Here is a 24,162-nt window from a genome sequence, read left to right on the forward strand (position 1 = left end):
AAAAAGCTATTCATTTGTTACTTAAACTCGGCCTGTTTTTCATAATTAAATAACAGTGACCATAATAAAAAAAGTTGAAAAGGTTGAAAAGGATGAAAAAGTTAAAAAAGTTGAAAAAGTCGAAAATTATTTTTTTTTTTTACATACCTATTGGGCATTTTTTTTTATTCTATACTTGGAATAACCACGTGATTATAAATTGAAAAAATTGTTTTGATTTTTTATTTTTAAGAATTAATGTTTTTATTTTATTATTCTACATTTATGACAAAAAAAGTTAAAGATTGTTTTGGAGATAAACAATTTTTTTCAAAACATTTTCATGTATAAAATGTGATACCTTTTATTTCCAATTTTTTTTTTTTTTTTTTTTTTTTTTTTGTATAGAAAAATAAATACCATCTTCTATACAACCATGGACTAGAATAAAGTCCCAATCAGCCAAACATAATTAATAAAATTTATAATGACAAAAAAAATGTTTTTTAAAAATAATTTAAATTAATAAACCAACACACATAAAAAAAATAAAAATAAAATTATATTACAACCTTTTTTAAGCTAAATAAATTAAGGATGATACATAAAATATGGGAACCATATATGATAGACGTAAAAAAAAATATTTTTCAAAACAAAAATATAATTGAAAATTATGTCAAACACTGAAATGGTGAATATGATATAAAACTTATTTGCATTACAACCCTTCGAGAGACATTTCTTGAAACTTTTCAAACATTTCAAAATCAAAGGATTGGCTAGTGCCATTATCATAATAAACAATAAGTTCATGTTCAGGCTGTTTTATTTTTAATTTGTCTGCTTTTAATTTTGATATATTTAAAGTGTGTTTTATTTTTTTAGTTTGTTCTTCATTAAACATTTTTATATCTTCTAGATGTGGATTTAATTCTTTAATAATATTTTCTTCTTGTTCCTTTGTCAATTCAACATCTTTGAATTCAACTTGAACTTCTTCGCCTTCTAAAGCAGATATTGAATAATATCGAGGGACATAAACGTTAACAGGAATTATATGAGGTACATATTTTTCTACTTCTATTTCTATTTCTTCATTAGTTGTTTCTATTTGTGGATATACTTTTTTTTTTACTACAACAGGGATTTGACTATTTACAATCTTTGGCATTATATATTTCATATTAATTATGTTGTAGTTTGGATTATCATCTTGCTTAGTAGAAAGTGGGATGCTTATATTTTTACTACTTGCCATACGATTCAATTCTTGTTCATTTGTTGTAACTGATTTATCGTATTTTATCTCTTCAGATTCAGAACCCAAATTTTTATATACATCTATATATTGATAATATGTATTAACACATATTTTTTCCTTAATAATAAAATTTTTTATTTCTTTTGTATTATCTAGATGTAATTTTGGATATATTTTACAGTTTGGATTATTTTGATAATTATTTATATCTACAAGATATTTATCTAAATACGACTTAGCCATTTTTTGTGAATCATTATTTTCATATATTAAGCATTCACTTTCTTTTACCTTACTAGTTATATCATTTAAACTATTGGTCGATTCATCATTTTTCGTAATTTTCATTTCTCTACAGCTTTTTTCACCACGGCTTATCTCGTAGTCTTGATGCATCCTGCTCGTGTGTTTCTATATGACAAGTGAAATGTGCTATGCTCTACTTAAAAATGTAAATAAAAATTGAACTAAAAATTGAAGAACAATATTAGAGAATGCCAAATTATTTTTACACGCGAACTGTTTCTAGTTTTTGTCAATTTTGTGCATATTAATGTTATAGATAAATATTAAAAATTCGGGACATATCCATGCTTCCCTTTAATATTTTCCAGCTTCCAATAAATGCATTTCCAAAAAATGATGTCATATCTTCTTCGTTTTTCAATACGTTATACTAAGTGTATAAATGAATGCACTTGATTTGGGGGTTCGTCTTTTTCTCGACTTTCACTCTCGCCATTGTGTGCACAAGCATTTTCATCTTTACAAAGTTTTTTTAATTTTTTCCAACTGGTTCAAAATGACGGGAACCAAACTGTGTAAGTATAGAGATGGAAAAAGGCTTTATATTTTTTATTTGAAAAAAAACAAAGCATATGAAAATTAATATAAATGCTTGGAGCATATGTAAAGTATCACCATACTATTTAAGGCACTTCATTTTTAAAGGGAAAAAATGAAATAGATATAGAATATAGAAGCAAAATAAATATTTCTTTTTTTCTAATTTATATTTTAATAATTTATAATATTTTCATAAAATTCTATAATTTTTTTATCTGCCATTTATGAATACACCATATTGCTACAATTTTTACTGATAATGGATTTGCTTAAAATTTTGTAAAATCTAAAGATCCGTTAAGGGTAAAAAAAAATTGTTTTATTCCCACACTTCGTTGTGCCATCTACTATTTTTTTTTTTTTTTTATTTTATTTTATTATTTTATTATTTTAATTTTTTTGAAAGCGCAAACTGAAATTTTGCAGATAGCAAAATAAAAGGCGATGATTATATTTTTGTTGATACTAAGAAGTTAAACAAATTGACAAATGTGAATTAAAACAAAGGAATTGTATTTATATTTATGCCTTTATCTATGTGGGCATGTGTGTGAAGTTCGAATATATTATCGGTAGGTTAAAACAAGCAGAATGGGATATACATCAACATTAAAATTTGTGAACTTAGGGGTTAAAAGACGATTATTTAGGAAGGCACATAAACAAGCACATCATAAATGGGATAGCATAAAAAATCAATTAAATGAATTATTAAAATATGGCAGAATTGAAACAACTTTAACTAAAGCAAAAGAATTACAAGGATATGCAGAGGAATTAATATATTTAGCAAAAAAAAAAAATAATTCAGAAAATAGTTTATTAGTTGAAAGTATATTACGAACAGCACAAGGACGTAGAAAGTTATATGAATATTATGTTCCACTATATAGAGATAGACCCTTTTTTTTTACTAGAGTTGTTAATCAATGGAGATTAAGATTAAGAGATGCTGCCCCAATGGCATTTATTGAATTTATCGACAGACCGGGAGAAATTCGACCAGCTAAACCCGTGGGATATGACCGAATTAAATATATTTATAATGAAATACAAAAAAATCGAAGAAATTTTAAAAAATATTATCATATTGCCAAAATGTTTAATTTAGTAGATTCAAATGACCAAGTTGTGTCGGACTTTTCTCAGGCTACTATTTCTAAACAAGAAGAGGTAAAACAATGAACAAACAAAAGTTGAAAATGTTGAAAATGTTGAAAATGTTGAAAATGTTGAAAATGGTGAAAATGAAAATTACAACCATTTTGGTGATATGGATTAATGCCATTCCCTTGCATTTTATATGATATCTTACTTTTTTTATGTTATTTATTTTGTTTACTATTTCCTACTTTGCAGTGGCCGAGCGACGATGAAGAAGATATAATAATCGATGAAAACGTACTTAACAATTATAAACAGTATGGTGATAAAATGTTACCAGGTCCTTTGAAAGGAAGAGAGCCATTCTATGTTGACTTGCCTTTACCGAGCTTAGTAGAAAAACGGTTTTTAAATTATAGGAAAAAATTCAAGCCGTAAATTTATATGCATACTATTTCTTATCCCCAATTGGATTCGTTATTTACGTTACTCAGTAAATAGCAAGCATATGCACATGCATGAGTGTGGTTCCCATTCTATTTCATTCACATTCGCCCAAATTTACTATGACCTTCCATATCATATAGAACGACAAAGCATGCGCATATATGCATAGCCATATACATTAATTGCATTCATATTATTCCTTGTACATGTGTAATATTTTCCTATGTTTAGTAAATTTGTAAATTTTTGTTCATACATTTTTCACACTTTTAAATAAACTCACAAGTTTACACAAACACAATGTTGTATCATCTTTTGTATTTTCAAATTTTTTAAATTGTACACACTGTCTGAAAGCGTGTAGAAAATGAAAAGGAAAACGAAATATATTACTTTACATTTTTTCCGAAAATAACATTTTCACCTGCCCACGCCATACCTATTTTATATGTGTGTACATAGTGCTTACAAATATGTACAAATAGTATGTACAAAAAATAGTCCCATTTTTTTAAGTTAGTAAATGTATAAATAAACAAAATAAATAAAAAAATAAACAAAAAAATAAACAAAAAAATAAAATAAAAAATGCAAATATTTAATAAAATATAAATATCCTCAAAGTATAAAATACGTAATTAATTAACATTTTTTGAAATTAAAAAAAAAAATAAATTTTATATACAGTGAAAGAATATATGCATATTACACAGCTATATATTTTTTTTTTTTTTTTTTGAATTTTTTTAAACAAACGTAACTAAACTATTTATTTTTTTTAAATATAAAATTAAATGTAATAACACAATATTGTGAAATGTATGCAAATTGCAAAATAATATAATAACACAAAATAAATTAATTGAAGGAAACAAAGGGAATTAACTAATATTTATAATACTCAAAGGGACAAATAAAAATAGCTAAAAACTGACTAGCTAAATAAGTAGCTACATAAATGCGTCTCATGGTAATATGACTTGACATTTTCCATGCCGTATTGGCAAAACATCCCAAATTATTTTCTTTTTTAGTGGATGACTACATATTTATAAACATTTTTGATAAAGAAATATTTTAAAAAGTGCTAAGCATATAGTAGTTAGCCATAAGTAGTTACATTGTTTGGAAACTAAAATTGAAAAGCTATATATATATATTTATTTATATGTATATCGAAAAAATATGAATTGAGTGGATTGAAAAATAGGTAAACGAAAATGGAGGTAATTAGAAGTATATTCGGATTTAATAACAAAATAACATTTAGCGAAAATAAACCAGTGTTAAAAAATGTAAAAGATTTACAAAACTTAAAAGCAAAAAATGTAAAAGCAGAAGATTATCCAACACCACAAAAATATATAGAAAATCCAGATCAAATTCCTAAATATTATGCATTTCAATCAAATATGGTCACCGATGAAGATCTTCAACCTGGGATGTTAAGGCAGTTGGAAGTCGATAAAAGATTAACTTTACCTACAAGAACTCATATATCTTTTTTAATTACGGCGACAGATGTTATACATTCTTGGTCTATACCAAGTTTAGGTATCAAAGCTGATGCTATACCTGGTCGATTACATAAAGTAACAACTTTCATATTAAGAGAAGGTGTATATTATGGCCAATGCTCAGAAATGTGTGGAACTTTACATGGATTCATGCCTATTGTTATTGAAGCTGTTTCTCCTGAAGCATATGCTGCACATGCAAAAAAGTATTATAGAGAATAAATATTATTATATTTATGTACAAGCAATACATTTTTGTATATATTTTTTGTGTTCATTTGTAAGATATACTTGTATAATAATCCTATTTTTTTTAACTCTATTTTATCATATGATATCCGTGTATTTATACCCCCCCTTTGCTGCACAAGTCCGTGCATACTCATTGTGAAATACCATATCAAACTTGAAAAATAAAAAAACAAATTAAAAAAAGAATAGTACGGAAAAATATTATGCCCACCTTTAAATGGGAACATATATCAAATGTAGAAAACGAGATTAGATTAAATTATTTACATATTTGTGTACATGGAAAAATAACACTTAATGCACGTTTTAAATTAAAAAAAAACGATTTATCATTATCTTTATTATTTTTTCTTTCTTTATTATTATCTGGATTATATACATTTGGATATTTGGCTATATTATCAATATTTGATACCCCACATGTGAAATGCTCTTTAAATTCCTCTTTAGGTACTGGAATGTATTGTATAGGTATTGGTACTTCAATATAACAAGGTGCATATATAGGTACAGGGACTTCTACATATTTTGGTTTTATTTTAGGAATTTTTAAAGTTTGTTTAACAGTTAATTCAGTACCTTTAGGAATATATTTTGTTATTTCTTTATGATATATTTCTTGTCTTATTTTATCAACCAATATATCACTATATGGATTTATTATTTTATCATTTTGCTTTTCTTCATCATTTGTATTATTTTTTATAATATATTCTGTAGGTGTTTTTTTTTCTTCCCTTTTATTATTCTCTTTGATTATTTCTTTAAATATTACATTTGGAATATTTGTAATTTTTTCAATTGTTATCGTATTTACATTACCAGACATTACATTTTCTTTTACATTTTTATTTACTATTTTGGATCGATATAATTTTTCTGACTCACTGATATCATTTTTCATATTCACTCCTCCACTTATATTTTCATCACATACACCTTTATTATCATCTTTTTTCTCCGTTTCGTTTTCTTCCATATTTTGTTTTTATGTTTTTTTTTTTTTTGAAATATATTTAGCTAGTATGTGACCTACTTTAGGCAAATATATAATTATATTTTATTTTCACAACACAATTAATATCAAATTGAGGAATATGTTTAGAATATTTTATTTTGTACGTGCATAATATGTGTCTAAAATTTTATTGCATATTATGGGAGTCCCTGAAAAGCAATTTAAGACAATGTGGAATGAAAAAATAATACTATATCCGCATTTATCAAAATAGTTAATTCAAACATTTTTTCAATCATTTTTGTTTTGTTTTGTTTTGTGCTTAAAATGGGAAAGAATATACATATTCGTTTCTCCTTGCCTTATATATATGCAGATATGTCGCGATAATAATGGGGTGGCCATTTTTGCGAAATCCTTCAATAGTGTGACACTCATAATGCCAAAAAATATGATTTGTGAAAAAAGAAAGAAATGATAATTAGTAATTTTTAATTGTATGGTTGGTTTTTCTCAATTTATTATTTCCAATAAGACGTAATTAATAGTAAATTATTAATGTTATAGGGTGTGTGCACACAAATATGCATGTACATGTTCATGCATATATTTTTTTGACTAGCCCTTTAAGGGAAAAATGGCTTAAAAAACATGTACCGTTAAGGTAAATATAGATGAAAAAAAAGTTTGAAAATAGCTAGAAAGTAGTGACAAATGGTGTGAAAATAGAGCAACGTATTGCAAACACACCGGTGCCGAATAAAATTATAACTTTTAATTACTTAAAAATGGTATATGTGTATAAATTATAAAAAAAACGTTGAAAAAAATTTAAATTAACATGCACAGTGCATAAAAATATAATAAACATATGAATATGTGCCAAAACAATTGTTTATATCCAATGGAACTATAAGCCCCCTTGTTCGATGAACGAATCAGCAACTTTTAAAAATCCTGCAATATTTGCTCCTGCAACTAAATCGGTTTCACCCATATATTTTTGAGATGCATCACAACATTGTTCATAAATATTTTTCATAATTTTTTGGAGTTTTTGATCTGTTTCTTCAGAAGTCCATTGCAACCTCATGGAATTTTGACTCATTTCTAATCCACTTACTGCTACCCCTCCTGCATTAGCAGCTTTTGATGGACATATTACTATTTTATTTTCTTTTAATTTATGCATAGCTTTTATATGTGTAGGCATATTTGCACCTTCCACTAATAACTTACAATTATTTTTTATTAACAAGTCAGCATCATTTTCAGTAATTTCATTTTGAGTTGCACACGGGAATACAATATCACAAGGTACATTCCATGGTTTTTCATTATCAAAATATTTTGCTGTTTTAGAATATTTTAAATATTCTTTTATTCTTTCTCGTTTAACATTTTTTAATTCCATAATATAATTTAATTGTTCTTTTGTAAAACCATCTGGCTCTAATATATAACCACTACTATCGCTCATAGTTAATACTTTTGCCCCTTTCTCAATTAACTTTTCTACTAAATATTGGGCAACGTTACCACTTCCACTAACTACACAAGTTTTATTTTTTAAGTTATCATTCATACTGTTTAATGCATTTTCTGCAAAATAAGCAACACCATATCCAGTAGCTTCAGATCTAATATTACTTCCGCCCCATTTGATATTTTTTCCAGTTAATACACCTTCAAATTTATTTTTTAATTTTTTATATTTACCAAATAGATATCCAATTTCTCTTGAACCTACTCCTATATCTCCTGCTGGTATATCCGTATTAGGTCCGATATGTCTAAATAAATTATCCATAAAAGATTGACAAAATCTTAAAATTTCATTTTCTGACTTTCCTTTTGGATCAAAATCAGATCCTCCTTTTCCTCCACCCATAGGTAATGTAGTTAAACTATTTTTAAATATTTGCTCAAACCCTAAAAATTTTATAACACTTAAATTAACAGTAGGATGAAATCTTAAACCACCTTTATATGGTCCTAACACAGAACTATATTGGACTCTAAACCCTCTGTTTATTTTATGTTCTCCCTGATCATTTACCCAAGGGACACGGAATTGTATAACCCTTTCTGGTTCAGATATATTTTCTAAAACTCCTAAATAAATAATATCTTTTTTAAAAACAGGTTTTAAAGATATTAATACTTCTTCAAAGGCTTGTAAAAATTCATGTTGATCTTTATTTTTTGATATAACATTTTCTCTCATCTCTTCTATTTTATGTTCTAGTGGCTTATTAAAATTGTATCCATAATTTTGGCTACTTTGCAATTTCCCTTTACCTGCTCAATAAATGAAGAAACACAATAAATGTCCACATATTGCGAAAAAAAAATAACATAAGCAAAGCTTTCTCTTCATATAATAATCTGACTATGCATGTACTGAATGAACACACAAATGGTGGTTATACTAAATGATATTATATTTTTATACCTCGATTTAGCGAATAAGACCCTGTAACGAATTCATTGCTAAGGAATCCTGTAAAGCAAAGCAAAAATATATCGCAAATATTGTGCATATCTATAGATAAATATGGCTACACGCATAAATAGGAATAGCCCTTTTGCATGAACAGTACATAATTTTTTCGCATCATTAAGCTGTGATAAAACATTTTCATAAGCCATAAAATAATAACATATTAAGTATGCTTGCACACAAAAGGGGCAATCATTATAGAGAGGAAATTAATATATATTGTTTTATTGGAGATTGTAAAAAAAAAGGTTTTTCTTCATGTAAGACTTATATATATGTTTGTATTGACATTCGTTTTTTTTTCTAATTACCTGGTGTTACACGTTTCATGTGATTTTTTTTAGCCAATCCATTTGTGTTGGAAATTAAAATAATACAAAAAAATATGACCAAAAATAAAATCATAATATTTTTTTATTTAATATTTTTTTTATTTTTATTTTTTTTGAATTATTTTAATTATCAAAATATGTAATTTTACCCCAACACTCTCTTTTCTTATTTACTTACAAATGAAGCCGCTAATTATATTTCCCTTTTCTTTCATACCTTGTTCTTCGTTTTTTTCCCAATTTAATAATTTTACACTTGGAAATAAATAGTGCACAATATAAAAAATTTAAATTAAAAAGTATAAGCTATATATAAAAACATATATTTGTTGAAACATGAGAATTGTTCAAAAACGAAAGTATAAGAAAATAAAAAAACGGAGAAAGGTATCAATTTTATGAGTTGCTAAGTCCATAATGATGTTATATATTTTTTTTTTATTTAATATTTTTTAAAAATTTTAGAACGCATTAATATTTCAAAAAAGCATAAGTTTAGAATATCCTACAATTTTTAATTTGTATTTTTTTAGTTGCCTCCTGTGTATATATGTCAATCCACATAAACAAATAAATACAAATAATGTGCACAACATATATTCAATTCATTTGTATGCAACTGTATAAATATATGAAAGAGACCATGAGTGTGCAAACAAAATATCGAGCCAACCATATGCCAACTTAACTAAAAAAAAAAAAAAAATAGAGAGAGATATATGTACCACCAAATAGATCGGCATACACATGTTTATTGTAAAAATGGGGTTTATCCTTTCTTTTTTTGAACTTGAAAATATTGTGTAATTTTTTTTGTTTTTTTATGCGGTTGTGTTTCAATAATATTGGAGCAATTTTTATTATGCGTATGAACACAATTTAACAACGCGGAAGAAGATAAAGAAAAAAGCTGAGGTGATATTAAAAATAATGATAAATATGTAGTATATTGATAAATGGTTGTACATATTTTATTAAGGGATATACCATAGTGTGAGCAACATATTTGTAGAGTGTTTTTATTTCCTTGATCATTTTTAGTTTCAAAAGAGAAAGTACAATTAACTGCAATATGATCACTTAATTTAGGGGATGTATAAATAAATCCAATATAACTTATAAGTTTAAATTGAAACTCAAAATTTTCAACATCATCATTGTCTTCATCATATATTAAATCGGTATTCATATTTTTTCCTAATTTTATTTGTTTTGTTTTTCTTTTAATGTTGTTAAAATAGTTAGCATATAATTCGTTGAAAGTGGTAGAGTTAAGTACATCTCTATTACTCAACTGGTTTAACGCGTCGATATACTTTATATTTTGAATTGTTTTTTTTCCAACCTCATCACTATACAAATTTAAAGTAACATTCTTTTCTGTTTTAATTTGTTTTAATAATTCTTCTAAGTCTTTAGTTAAAATTATTGGAGAATCATATAAATGGTTATATTTTTTTATAAACATTTCAAATAAAATACTATCAACAAATATATAATCAATTCTAGATCCTTCATTTGTTATTCTATTTTGCTTATACATATCCCAGCATGTAAATTTCCCATTCATATCTGGATATAAATAAGAAAATATATCAATCATATTATCTTCATAAACTAATGTTTGTATAAAATCATTACAACATTGTGGAGATGTATACCCAATCTCATTTGCAATATTTATTAACTCTTCCTTAGAAAGGATAATATTTAAAGATATAAATATTTCATTTAAATATTTTAAATAAATTCCATCCTTTTTTTTAACCATATATTTACCATCACTGGTACAATGCTTAAACTCGTATTTACACAATATTTTTTTGCTACTTAAAATTTTATCTCGTGGATTGCTGCCATTACTATTTACATGTACATGCTCAGGCATTTTGCAAGCTTCGCCCTTTTCAACCTGTTCACGCACCTTTTGAGCATTTGACAAAAAGACATTGTAATTTTCTTTAACCCTTTTATTCCATTCAATGGTGTTTTCTTCAATCTGAGTCTTCAAATTCATGCCACAATTGTATTCATCAATATTGCTTGTGATATTTGATGTGTTTGGTTCTTTACTATCTGTTTGAGCATCCAACTCACTAACATCATTGTCTAAATAAAAATAATATTCTTTGGGAAGATGGCTATATTTGTCATCAACATAAAATGGATCTAAAGAAAAAAGGAAATAAATTTCTTCGGGTGATGTAAAATTTGAACCAACCTTTTTAATATTACCATTATAATTTAAAAATAAATGATATGATTCAACATTTTGTGTATTCTTTTGTTTTTTTATAATAAAATTTTCTGTATTTTCCAAAGTTTTTATAATAGTAGGTAATGCATCACGAATTTTATTTTTTATACTTTCTTTTAAATTCAAACGATCAATTTTTATTAACAAATCATGTATATTTATATAATTGCTAAGAAAATGCACATCCAAATTACGTAATGATATATTTAAATCGCCAAGGAGTATTATAGGTAAGCCTGTACTAATCCTAAGTTGTATTAACTTTGCTCTTAGTATATGCAAAAACATCATTTTGTAATCTAACCTTTCATATCTATAACCAGAATATGGTATATAAGTATTAACAACAATAAATTGTTTATGAATAGTTATTAACAATCTTCCTTCTCCAAAAAAGTTATTTACATCATTTTCAATTTCATTTAAATTATTAAGACAGTTTGTATCATTGGGTAAGTAAAATGAAATAGCTGATTTGTCTATCTGAAATTTTCTTCCCGTAAAAAATGAATATTTTGATATATCTTTTATAGAAAAAAAAAAATTTTTAAAAGGATTTCGTGATGAGCATATTGTTTTTATTTTTTTATTTACAAAAATAGCTAGCCCTGAATATCCTTTATTTGATTTATTACTGTTTTCTTTTTTGGTACAACAATTCCAATATGTTTCATATTTATCCGAATGTGCATTCAACACATTTGATTCATATTCAATAACCCCATCATTCGTTTTTGTTTCTTGTAAACATAATATATCTATATCTAACTTTTCTAAAAAATCTTCAACACTAATCCCATTCTTTTTTATTATTTCACAGCTTTTCTTCCAACCATTTACATTCCAACTCACAATATGTAGTTTTTCCATATTCCAAAATAGAACCATAAATAGGGAATGATTAAAATATTTTCACCAAATTTATTTTATGTTTTTTATTCCCTTTCCCCATATTTAGCTATATACGGAAAAAAAGTGTGGAAAAAAAAAATTAAGAATTAAGCTAGCTTAGGTAAAAAAAAAAGTTTGAAAATAAATAGCTAGCTGGCTATTTTTTTAATAAATTTAGTTGCATGTGTTTATATATGAATGCATATTTGTTACTTTAAAATTGGGAATAATAAATAAATGTAGCAAAATGAATTACACTTTTATGTTAAAAAAATTAATGAGAAAAAGAGTGTAATTTTAGAAAAAAAAACACACAAATATGATGAAGTATATGCAAATAGGTCGCCTGTCAATGGCTAATACACTACCTGAACAAGCAATAATATTTCTTTAAACTAATAATTTTTAAATTATGCATAATAGGTAAGAATAAAGCAACAATTAATTATAAATCATAAACTATTAAATAAAATATGCACATATATTTGCCTATACTTTGACAAGGTTAACTACTTCGCCTTTGTTTAATTCGGTATAGGACCAAAGAGTTGTTTAGAAATTCTCTGAACGAAACAATAATATGAGATATTCTACTAGCTATTTTAATTAATTCTGAAAATTCTTTACAATTACTAAATAGTTTGACATCCACTTTTATTGATATAAATCCAACATTCGGGATTTTGGGGGTATCATTTTCTTCATCCTCGCATGTAGCACTAGGTGTGTGCGACTGTTTATAGGGCGAAGCATTTTCTTCAGTACCTTCACCATTTTCAGCATCTTCACCATTTTCAACATCTTCACCATTTTCAGCGTTTTCAACATTTACTTCGCTACTTTTGTGGCTGCCATAGTTGCTTCTGTCCTCAGTTTCATTATAAACAAACAAGTCGGAACTTATTAAATGGGACGGGAAATTTGAATAAAATGTGCAATCTAAATTTCCAGATAAATCCATTGTTTTAGTAACAAAATGGATATTTTTGCACAAACCTAAAACAATATATTTGTCATATATATCTTGATAATGTATTGAAATAATAATAAATACACAATCATCAATTTTAGCTATATATATAACTTCATTTTTTCTAATAATAAATTTTTGAAAAAGATTTTCAGATAAATTTATTTTTGTTAAGAAAAAATGCATAAAGGGACCAGACAATAAAGCTTCTCGAATTCTTGATAAATGATTAGAAATTAAAAAAGACTTAATTGGATCCTTTGGTATTTCATATAATTCAATTTGAAGATCATAACCAAATTCTTCTTTTTCTAAAATATGTATATGTGTTTTAAAATTATTATCACTATAGCATTTAATAAAATATTCCATAGTATGTTCATTCCATACATTTGAAAAATTATTATATGATATATATATTTGTATGGAATCTAATTCATTATATTTATCTTCTAAATAAAGTTTTTCTACTTCGCTATTAATTAAATATTCTTCTTCTACACATTTTACTCTCATATTTATAATTTTTTCTAATTTTATTTTTGTATGAGCTTCAACCTTATATATTATATTATCAGCATCATATATATATTCTGTTAATACATATCTATTTGTTTCTTTATCTACAATCTTTTCATTTGAATAATAGGAACTAGGTACTGGTATCCCATCTTTTATTACTTTATATATCCAATCAAATAGCACCTTATTATTTGATACATGTAAATTAGATTCACATTCTGTTTCTTTTATTTTTTTATACAACACCTCACACATTTTCCTTCTTTCACCAAGCCGTTAAAAATTATATTATTTAAGGGTTAGTCCCCTTTTATCTTATTATTTTTCTTTTCAATGATATTTCCTTTTTTTGTACAAGGGTTAGATATGCCCTCTATTTAGACATACATCCCTTCGCTATTTTAATTAGCTTAATATATATTAACAAGCTACTTATAATTTTAAGTTAAAAAATGTTTATAAAAAAATTATAAAATAAATATGCAACATTATTTTTTGTAGTTAAACTTTTTTTATTTGAACAAATGTAGAAATAAAATTATTAATCAAAATATCTTATGTGCATATGTCTAAAAAAATTTATAATTAATTTTATTCCGTTTGTATGAAAATTTTTTATAAAAAAACTTTGAAACACATAAAATATGTTTTATCATTCATATATACTATTTTATGCATGACAAATTAATATTTTTTTTTTTTACACATCCTTTTTTTTTCATTTTGTCCATAATTAATATGGAGGGATGCGTAAGATAATATGAAGAAAATTATCAAAATGTGAAAAGTTTGAAAAAAGCCAATATAAAGGAGATTTTAATGGAATTTGTATTCCATTAATTATTATGAACATGTAAGGACAAAAAATTATATATTCATCCTCGATATGGTAAAAAATATTTTGACCTTTTAAAGGTATCCTGTCTATATCCTCTTTATCATCTGAATTTGTTTCCTTATTTTCAGGAAATTCTCTTTTTAAATTTGCATCATTCGTATCGTCATCATTTGATTGGTTAAGGGAAGAAGTTTTATCGCTAGCTTTTTCGCTGCCTTTTTCGCCATTTTTTTGGCTACCTTTTTCACCATTTTTTTGGCTAGCTTTCTCGTTTTTTTTTATTTTCCTAACAAAGGTGGGAAAATTCACATGCAGGAAGTCGCCTAAAGTATACGCTACAATTTCTTCAATACGATTTTCATTATATTTAGAATATGTAACTTTAAATAGAGGAAATTTTGTTTGTATTTTATTGTATGGTGGGCCATAAATATGTATAATAATTGGAGCTTCTTTAATTATTTTTTCAGTATTGCGAATTTTATTCATCTCTTTTTCTTGTTCTTCGTTATCCAACTTATCAGCAAGCTTACTTTTTTCTAACTTACCAATTTCCCATGGTTTAATATATTCAGAATAAAAATTTTCTAAAAAAATTATCATATTATAATCGATACATTCTCTATATAAAGGACATATTTTTTTTACGTTAAAATTAGTTAAATTTTGTAAAAGTTGTTCTTCTGTTTTTCTTGGCAGTGTGTGCAATAATCTATTATTTTTATTTAAAATATAATTTGATTTTTTTAATTCGTTTATTATATAATCTTCAAAATCTTTAACTCCTCTATATAAAGGTATGCAACTGTTATATTTAGTAGTGCTTGTATTATTTAAATTTTCTTGATTTTTCATGTGTGCATAATATTCTTCTTTTCCTTTAAAATTTAATATTAATTTCCATGGAATATTTTTATATGATATTTGCTTAAATTTTTTTTCATACCAATCATTGTTTATTTCTTTTCTTCCAATTAAACTATAATATTTATAATTATCATTTTTGTGGGTTACATATTCATTTGTATTACTATTGGATCTTCTGTCAAATTCTAATAAAGGGTTGAATAATTCGTGAGAACATCCTTTTAAATTTTCATCTTCAGAATTCTTTTCGTTAACTTCATTTAATTTTTCATCCGATTTGCAATCTATAATATCTTGTTCTGCTTTATTTATTATATTTTTTTTTTTTATTAATGTATTATGGCTACCTTTGTCACTATCCTTTTGATTGTTATTATTATTATTATTAGAAATATTTGTTGTGATATTGTCATCATTTTCGTCCTCTTTTGATTTAAAGTTTGTAGAAAATTCTCCTAAATCTTTATTTAAAGAGCTTTCTATGGAATTTACGTCATTTGATTTGTCTTCTTGTACTTTTAAAATATTTACATGTTCATAAAATAATTCATTATTTGAGCAAAATTTCCAATTTTTATTAGTTTTTACCTGACTGTTCATAAAATAATCATCTTCATCGTCGATATCACAATATATATCAAACAATACCCCTATAGGTAATCGCCAATCAAGTATTATTTTCTCTTCACTTATATAATCATCAAGATTGTTTACATCATCATTTTTGTTTATATTCGAATCGGTATTATATCCATTATCGTTACTATTTATTTGTTTTTTGTTTTCTTTTTTTCCATTTTTCCCTATGCATTCAAAATATACTCCAAATTGATTACCATAAAAAGGCAAAATAAATGATTTAAAATATTCTAAGCATTTTGGGATTATATTAGATAAATACATATATCTATGAACATGTATATAATAATAAGATGGTGGTATTAAGGATACTGATTCATTTTCGCTGATACATATACATAAGACTAACTTACTATTCTCTATATTATTATTTATTTGATCAATATCTGGTTTTTCTAAAGATAATATTTTATTATATTCCTTCATATTTTTCCATTTATTACTATATGTTTGTGTGTGCATGAACAAGCGTATTTAGTTTATTTTGCCAACCCGAAAAATGTTCATTTTCTCGGGAAAATTTATATTAACTTAAAAAATTATAATTAATAAAAAAACACATGATGATGATAAAATGTCTATGAGCATTATTCACATGCCCATACATGTAAAACTGATGCATGGAAAGATAAATGTAGTAAGCTGATTACTAAAAAAAATGGAATAGCTATTGGCAAATAAAAATAGAGAATAAACTATCTACATATATATAGCTATATTGAAGGGATAAAAAAATATGGATTAGAAAAAGGAAAAACGAAAACACCACACCATATATTTGTAGAGTATAATATGAAAAACAAGGGGAGATAAAATTATACACAAAAAAATGAAATATATAAAAAAAAGTTTAAAAGAATTATTGTAAAATTTGTAGATATATATGTTTTCCCCTTGAAAAATGAAAAGATTCACTGCTTTTTAAATAGGAATAAAATATACTAGTTGGATTACCAAACAGAGGTAAGCATGATCTATTATCATATTGAATCATACGCCTGTATATGTTGAAAATCAGTAGATATATATATATATGTACAATTGATGATAAAACATGAATATATTTCGCATAATATGTGTATACCGAATTAAAATTTATTAAAAAAAAATATAATTTTTGATGTATAGTTGTTTATATCTTTAATTCATAATTTTTCCATCAACGCTCTACATATAAAAAATTATACATGCACAAGACTATATACTATATAGATTTTTTTATTTATAAAATTTTTTTGCATTTATTTTTATTATCGTTGTTAATTTTACTAATTTCATTTTATTTCATTTTTTTATGTAACTTTTTCAATGTAAGAAAAAAAAAACATCCATCATTTTATTTAAAATTGCTTGGATATCCGCATGTAAATGTAAATATAAATATATGTTACGTGTAACTATTTTGTATTCCATATTTGTTTCCCTTTTTTTATTATACCATTTTGATATGGTCCTCCAAAGATTTGGAAAATCAACAGATAGATAAAGAAGCATTGTATGTAGAAGATTGCTTTTTTTCCGTGGGAATGCAAGCACTAACTTCTTCACCTTGGAAAGGAGTATGAGCGCGTTCTCTATTTATAAGTAACTAGATTGATAGAAAGGGACGAAATATAGGGAACAGTCTCAACCCCTTTTTGATATTTTATTCATTTTTCAAATTAGTTATCATACATAATGTCGCCACGAAAACATGGTGGATCATTGGATGAAGATAAACTTTTTGAAAATGTATCAAAGGATGATTGTGAAATTATAAAAAAATTTACTTTGGGTGTATGTGCTATGGAAAGTAAAGTAGAAAGTGCACCGATGGAATGTATATTAAAACGGCTAGCTAAAAGTGGAGATTTTAATATAATAAAATTTAAAGAAGATGTTATATTAAATCAAGATATCGATTGTTGGCCAATTGTGGATTGTTTGATAGCATTTTATTCATACGGGTTTCCACTAAAAAAGGCAATTGAATATGTAAAAAAATATAACCCTATAACATTAAATAATTTAGAGAAGCAATTAATATTAAGATCAAGATTACAAGTATATGAAGAATTAAAAAAATGGAAAGTTCCACATGCAAATTATGTAGTTGTCGATCATGATACAGTAAAGAGAGGAGAACATGTATTTGAAGAATATTATGATTACATTGTTTACGATAATATAAGATTAAATAAACCATTTATAGAAAAACCGATAAATGCAGATAATCATAATAATTGGATTTATTATCCTAAAAATACAGGAGGAGGATGTAAAAAGCTATTTAGAAAAATAAAAGATCGAAGTAGTGAATATTGTCCTGATATACATCAAGTTCGAACTAATGGAACATATATATATGAAGAATTTTTATCAACCTTTGGAACAGATATAAAAGTTTATACGGTTGGACAAATGTTTGCACATGCGGAAGCAAGGAAATCACCTGCATTAGATGGAAAAGTATGTAGAACATCAGAGGGGAAAGAAGTTCGATATGCTGTTATATTATCTGAAGCAGAAAAAATAATTGCATATAGAATCGTTGAAGCATTTCAACAAACAGTTTGTGGATTTGATATTTTAAGAACAGCGAATGGCCCATTTGTTTGTGATGTAAATGGTTGGTCTTTTGTCAAAGGGAATATAAAATATTATAATGATTGTGCACATATATTAAGGGCTATGTTTTTGGCAAAGCTAGAAGAAAAATATAATATAATACCAAGAGATTTAGCTGATAACTGGTATAGTATTGAAAATGAAGAAGAAGTTTTAAGACAAACTTTTAGACAACCTGATGATTTACATTGGTCACATCATGAAGAATTATGTTCTGTAATTATTGTTATGAGACATGGAGATAGGAAACCAAAACAAAAAATGAAATTCATAACAGATAAAACATTATTTTTAGAATATTTTAATAATGACGATAGTTTATATAATCTAATTGATAATAAAATTACACATGATGGTTCTACAGGACTTAGTACAACTGGTAGTGGTGTTGCATCAAATAGTGTAGGTACCACAATGCATCTAAATACTTCTTCCGCTGTTTACAATTATGATATGTTAAATAAAAACGGTTCAAACGGTGCAGGCTTAAATAATATTTCTTTAGAAAAAAAAAACCCATGTAATGATGTAGAAAAACAAGATGAATCCACAAAAAAACAGAATACGAATTCATCCAATTCTAACGAACATAATTCAACACCTAAAAAAAATAATTCGCAAGATGATGAAGAAAGAAAACGTAATCTGCAAAAAATGTATACGAAAAAACAAATAAAATTTAAATCGCCTGAAGAATTACAAGATCTTTTCCTACGAAATAATATAATATTAAATGAGATCGAAAAAGAATATAAACATCTAAAAGAGGAAATACTTCATATTCATAATAATTATAATGAACAACCTGAAAAGGATCCAAAAAATTTGGATCAAATGAAAGATGATAATGATTTAGCTGAATTAGAAGCAAAACGTAGTGAATATGAAGTTATGATTGAGAATCATAAAACATTGTATAAAATTTTAGAAAGAGGTGATGGGTTCACTGGAATAAATAGAAAAATTCAATTAAAACCAGTTGATTTTGAAGTTATAAATGATAAAATAATAGTAACAAAAATATTATTAGTAGCAAAATGGGGAGGTGAATTAACAAGAATGGGAAGAAGACAATCTGAAAATTTAGGAAAAAGATTTAGAGCAACTTTATATCCAGGTGATTCAGATGGTTTATTAAGATTACATTCAACTTTTAGACATGATTTTAAAATATTTACATCTGATGAAGGTAGATGTCAAATTACATCTGCTGCTTTTACAAAAGGGTTCCTAGATTTAGATGGAGAATTAACACCTATATTAGTAGCTATGGTTATAAGAAATTCAAAGGCTCATAGTCTATTAGATGATAATAGTCCAAGTATAGAAAGAACGAACTGTAAAACTTATATTGATAATGTTTTAAATGAAGACAAAAATATCGAGGATGAGTTACTAAAAAAATTAACATGTGGAAAGTATTCTAGACGGTTTAGAGAATCATTAAAAAAAATATCAAACTTTTATAAATTAATGGAAAAAATTAGAAAGACTATTTATGAATTTTTAAAAAATTTAAATCATGAAGTACAAAAATGGTTGAACCTTTTTCCACATGATCATTATGCATTATATGTTATCGATATTTTACATGAAATTCAAGTTCGATGGAAATCATTAACTAAAATGTGGTTTAAGAAGAATATAAATAAATATGATACTTCAAAAATTCCAGATATTGTAGATAATGTTCGATTTGATTTGATACATCATCATTCTTATTTAGGAAGTGGACTTGATAAAGCTTTTGAAATATATAATTTAATTGAACCCTTAGCAAATTTTATATCTCAAGCAGAATATGGCATAACACCTGAAGAAAAAGTTAAAATTGGGGTTAACATCGTTGGGAAATTACTTCGAAAACTTATTCATGATGTAACTTATTATAGAGATGAAGAAGAACGAAGTAAAAAAAATGCAAAAGGTAGTACTGCTATCAAAAATGCGTATCACATATCTTATATGCATTCTCGTTCCGTTGCTCGTAGTGAAGATCCTAAACAATATTATTCACATTCAGCTTCCAAATTAACAGAACATGGTTCAGAAACAACTGACCGAGATTCACAAAAACCCTTTAGTGTTTGTAAAGATGATGCAAAAAGAAATTTATTAGAAAGTTTTCCATTTACTAAATTAGGGAATGGTGATAAAAAAATTGGAAAAGATAAAAAGTCAAGTGGGGATGCAGAATTATACAATGGTATTCGAACAGATAAAGCCACATCCCCTATTAATAACAATTCCGATGCTTCTGATGCATTAAGTGTTAAAAGTTCAACATTTTCTAATGCATCTATTTTAGATGCAAAAAGAACAACCAAAAATACCTTTTTGCATAATCATTTAATTTCACCTCTAAAAAATGAAGAAAGAAAAGCGAGACATTGCATATCCATTAGTAGCAATCTATGCAGCGAATACAAAATAAATAACAATAATAAAGAAAAATTAAATAGAAATATAAAATCAGATCCTATTGAAAATGGTAATAATATGGATAATCATTTGGCAAATAATTACGTAATAAAAATTGGAGAAGATAAATCCCAAAATGGTGATAAAAATAGAACCACCGAATCAAATGTAAATACAGATAAAAAGGATAACTTTGAAAATCAGGATAAAAGTTATACAAGTATATATTCGAATAAAAATTCAATGAATAGTAATAGTAACATTGTGAATACATCACCCCGAAAAAATTATAATATTAGTGCATCTAATAGTAATAATTATGGAATTAATAGTTCTCTATACAAATTTGGTTCTAATTATATTAGTGGTGAAGATACAGATGCAAGTAGTTATATAAATAACTATTCATATAATAATTATACGAAAGATGATCTTCCTAATAAATTTTTAAATAAAAAAGAAGCAGTTGTTATAAATTCTTCTGATTTATGGGCTCATCAAAATAAGTACAGAAAAGAAAATAGTGAAAAACAAAAAATTAAAAAAATTAAAAATCACAAAGAAGTAGAACCCATTGAAAAACGTGGGGACAATGTTACTGGAAATGCAAATGGTGATTCAAATTCCGACGTAATTTTAGATAAGCATGGATCTGATGTTGGTAAAACGGAAGCAAACAATGCAGCAGTTGAAAGTAGTAAGGAAAACGTTACTAATAGTGAAACAAATAATAGTAATAAAAATATACAGACAAAAGAATCGAATACTAAGGTGTCCGATAGTGAAGTTGGGAAGGGGGTATGTGCAAGTGCCAATAAAAACGAAAATGAAAATCAAGATAGATGCATATCAAAACAAGAGACAAAAAATTCGAGTGACCAAACTTCACAAAATAATACTCTTGTAAAAGAAAATAAAAATATAGTAGATGAGACAAGTGTTAATAAATCTGAAAAAGACGAAACCAAAAATGGAGATTGTAAAGAAGTATATAAAAAAATAGATGTGAAAGTAGAAGAAAATGATGAACAAAATAATGTAACAAAAGATCAAGAAAATGAAATCGAAAAGAATGACCAGTTAGAGGATGGAGAACAAGATGAACATGATGAAGGTGAAGTACATGATGATGGAGAAGATATAATAAGATTAAAAGAAACAGATGCAAGAAGATTAGGTATTAGATCCCCTTGGAGAATGGTTAGATCCCGATATTATGTTACATCTGCATCTCATATGATGTCTTTACTAAATATATTAATACATTCAAAAAATGCAGATAGTTCAATAAGCCAAAATATTATTGATAATGATTCTATAAAAAGTATAGGAGATGTTACAGATTTGCATTATTTATCACATCTAGTTTTTAGAGTTTGGGAAAGAAAGCATCTAAAAAGAAACGACAGCAATCGATTCCGTATCGAGATTTTGTTCAGTTCAGGTGCCAAAGATGGGTTCGGACAAAATTATGAACTTATAGAAAAAGATGCAAAAGCACAACAACAAAAATATGAAAGACACATTAACAGATATCTAGATGAAAGTAAAAAAGAATTAGAGAAAAATGAAAATAAACAAAATGATTTATCTGGATCTAGAAATGAAGAAAATCAAAATGTTAATAATTCTTCTATTATTGAAGAAGAAAATAATAAAAAACTATCAGAAGGTTTAAATAATGTTACAGAATTAAAGAAAGATGGAAAAGGTGAACAATTTACATCTAATATGGTTGAAAAAGAAGGAAACAAAAAATATACATTTGATTCGATTCCAAATATATTGAGTCATCCATTAAATATGCCATCAACGAATTATAAAGAAAAACAAGAAAGTCAGAGCAGTGTAAATACAACTATTCCAAACCCAATGGAAAGTAAAGTTTTAGGAAATCTTAACAAGAACCTTGATTCAAAGAATCCAAATGTTCTCACATCTACAACAAAAAAAACGAGTGAATCTGTAACATCTAAAGATGCATGTACTAGTAATACAAAAGAAGCGTTAGGAAAAAATATACATTCTTTTTCAAATATTTGGAAAAATAAAGAAACCATAATAAGTTCGTTGAAAGAATTTAGATTTGAAAATAATTTAAAAATAAATAATGAGTTTTATAGAAAAGAATTTTCATATTCATTTGAATGTTTTAGAGACAAAATTAATAAATATAATAATAGAACAAGAAAATATATGGTTAGATCTATTAGTTCCGATTTAAGAAAAAATATGTATAACAATAAAGATATATTAAAATTAAATTTTGATAAAAAAGAAAAAGAAGATGTCACAAAAGATAATTTGTTAACATATGAAAATGAATGTGTACAAATACGATCCCATGAAAAGGTTCGAAAAACTTATCGAAGTTTTTCCTATCGAAGTAATGCATCTTTACATCCAGATTTAAAAGATATAGACACTAATATTAATAGTAAAATAAAAACAAATATAAATAATATAAACAGTATAACACCTAATGAAAATAAAAATAATGTAAATTTTGAAAACAATTTAGATAATAATAAAGATGAAGAAGAAAAAAAAAAAAATGTTTTTTCTCATGTATTTCAACATTTTAATGAAAATAAAAAAAATTCAACTTGTAATTTAAAATTCTTTTATAAAACTTATATGCCAGATTATGAAAAAATTATAGAAAATGATAAAAAGTCTGAAACATTTGATGTTCCTCCATATTGTGAATTAGCTCCCTTAATTGTTTTAACAAAGAATTGCCAACTATCTACATTTGAAAATATATTAACACAGATTGTAAATAAATACTCTAAGACAAGCAAAAGTAAAGACAAATTAAAATCCCAAAAAAATGAAAAAACAGAAAAAAAGTAAACTAAAATGAAGAGAAGAAAAAAACCAAGTTAGCATATGTCTTCTACTTTTTATATTACCATTTTTTATTTTGTTAATAAAAAAAATAAAAA

General features: G+C 25.6%; 9 protein-coding genes across 9 annotated transcripts; 3 read left to right on the plus strand and 6 right to left on the minus strand.

Annotated features, from left to right (window-relative positions):
* Positions 1 to 700: 700 nt before the first annotated feature.
* On the minus strand, positions 701 to 1,639 carry PCHAS_1014400 (PhIL1 interacting protein PIP2, putative; the record flags this gene model as incomplete). The annotated part of the gene is made up of 1 exon (XM_740704.2): positions 701 to 1,639. One exon carries the CDS (start codon positions 1,637 to 1,639, stop codon positions 701 to 703), a length of 939 nt encoding a protein of 312 aa, XP_745797.2.
* A 1,041-nt stretch (positions 1,640 to 2,680) lies between these two features.
* On the plus strand, positions 2,681 to 3,631 carry PCHAS_1014500 (mitochondrial ribosomal protein L17-2 precursor, putative; the record flags this gene model as incomplete). The annotated part of the gene is made up of 2 exons (XM_740702.1): positions 2,681 to 3,262; positions 3,449 to 3,631. The coding sequence occupies 2 exons, from the start codon at positions 2,681 to 2,683 to the stop codon at positions 3,629 to 3,631; spliced, it is 765 nt and encodes a 254-aa protein (XP_745795.1).
* Positions 3,632 to 4,860: 1,229 nt separating this feature from the next.
* On the plus strand, positions 4,861 to 5,379 carry PCHAS_1014600 (cytochrome c oxidase subunit 2, putative; the record flags this gene model as incomplete). Its single annotated transcript, XM_016798325.1, has 1 exon — positions 4,861 to 5,379. The coding sequence occupies one exon, from the start codon at positions 4,861 to 4,863 to the stop codon at positions 5,377 to 5,379; it is 519 nt and encodes a 172-aa protein (XP_016655550.1).
* A 289-nt stretch (positions 5,380 to 5,668) lies between these two features.
* Positions 5,669 to 6,388, minus strand: PCHAS_1014700 (PhIL1 interacting protein PIP3, putative; the record flags this gene model as incomplete). The annotated part of the gene is made up of 1 exon (XM_738588.2): positions 5,669 to 6,388. One exon carries the CDS (start codon positions 6,386 to 6,388, stop codon positions 5,669 to 5,671), a length of 720 nt encoding a protein of 239 aa, XP_743681.2.
* An 889-nt stretch (positions 6,389 to 7,277) lies between these two features.
* Positions 7,278 to 9,275, minus strand: PCHAS_1014800 (NADP-specific glutamate dehydrogenase, putative; the record flags this gene model as incomplete). The annotated part of the gene is made up of 3 exons (XM_016798326.1): positions 7,278 to 8,668; positions 8,823 to 8,870; positions 9,182 to 9,275. 3 exons carry the CDS (start codon positions 9,273 to 9,275, stop codon positions 7,278 to 7,280), a joined length of 1,533 nt encoding a protein of 510 aa, XP_016655551.1.
* Positions 9,276 to 9,971: 696 nt separating this feature from the next.
* PCHAS_1014900 (endonuclease/exonuclease/phosphatase family protein, putative) lies at positions 9,972 to 12,347 on the minus strand (the record flags this gene model as incomplete). The annotated part of the gene is made up of 1 exon (XM_016798327.1): positions 9,972 to 12,347. The coding sequence occupies one exon, from the start codon at positions 12,345 to 12,347 to the stop codon at positions 9,972 to 9,974; it is 2,376 nt and encodes a 791-aa protein (XP_016655552.1).
* A 508-nt stretch (positions 12,348 to 12,855) lies between these two features.
* Positions 12,856 to 14,097, minus strand: PCHAS_1015000 (conserved Plasmodium protein, unknown function; the record flags this gene model as incomplete). Its single annotated transcript, XM_738971.2, has 1 exon — positions 12,856 to 14,097. The coding sequence occupies one exon, from the start codon at positions 14,095 to 14,097 to the stop codon at positions 12,856 to 12,858; it is 1,242 nt and encodes a 413-aa protein (XP_744064.2).
* Positions 14,098 to 14,575: 478 nt separating this feature from the next.
* On the minus strand, positions 14,576 to 16,648 carry PCHAS_1015100 (autophagy protein 5, putative; the record flags this gene model as incomplete). Its single annotated transcript, XM_016798329.1, has 1 exon — positions 14,576 to 16,648. The coding sequence occupies one exon, from the start codon at positions 16,646 to 16,648 to the stop codon at positions 14,576 to 14,578; it is 2,073 nt and encodes a 690-aa protein (XP_016655553.1).
* Positions 16,649 to 17,863: 1,215 nt separating this feature from the next.
* PCHAS_1015200 (acid phosphatase, putative) lies at positions 17,864 to 24,070 on the plus strand (the record flags this gene model as incomplete). Its single annotated transcript, XM_016798330.1, has 1 exon — positions 17,864 to 24,070. One exon carries the CDS (start codon positions 17,864 to 17,866, stop codon positions 24,068 to 24,070), a length of 6,207 nt encoding a protein of 2,068 aa, XP_016655554.1.
* Positions 24,071 to 24,162: the final 92 nt, after the last annotated feature.

This window comes from Plasmodium chabaudi (genome assembly GCF_900002335.3).
Source record: "Plasmodium chabaudi chabaudi strain AS genome assembly, chromosome: 10".
NCBI lineage: Eukaryota > Apicomplexa > Aconoidasida > Haemosporida > Plasmodiidae > Plasmodium > Plasmodium chabaudi.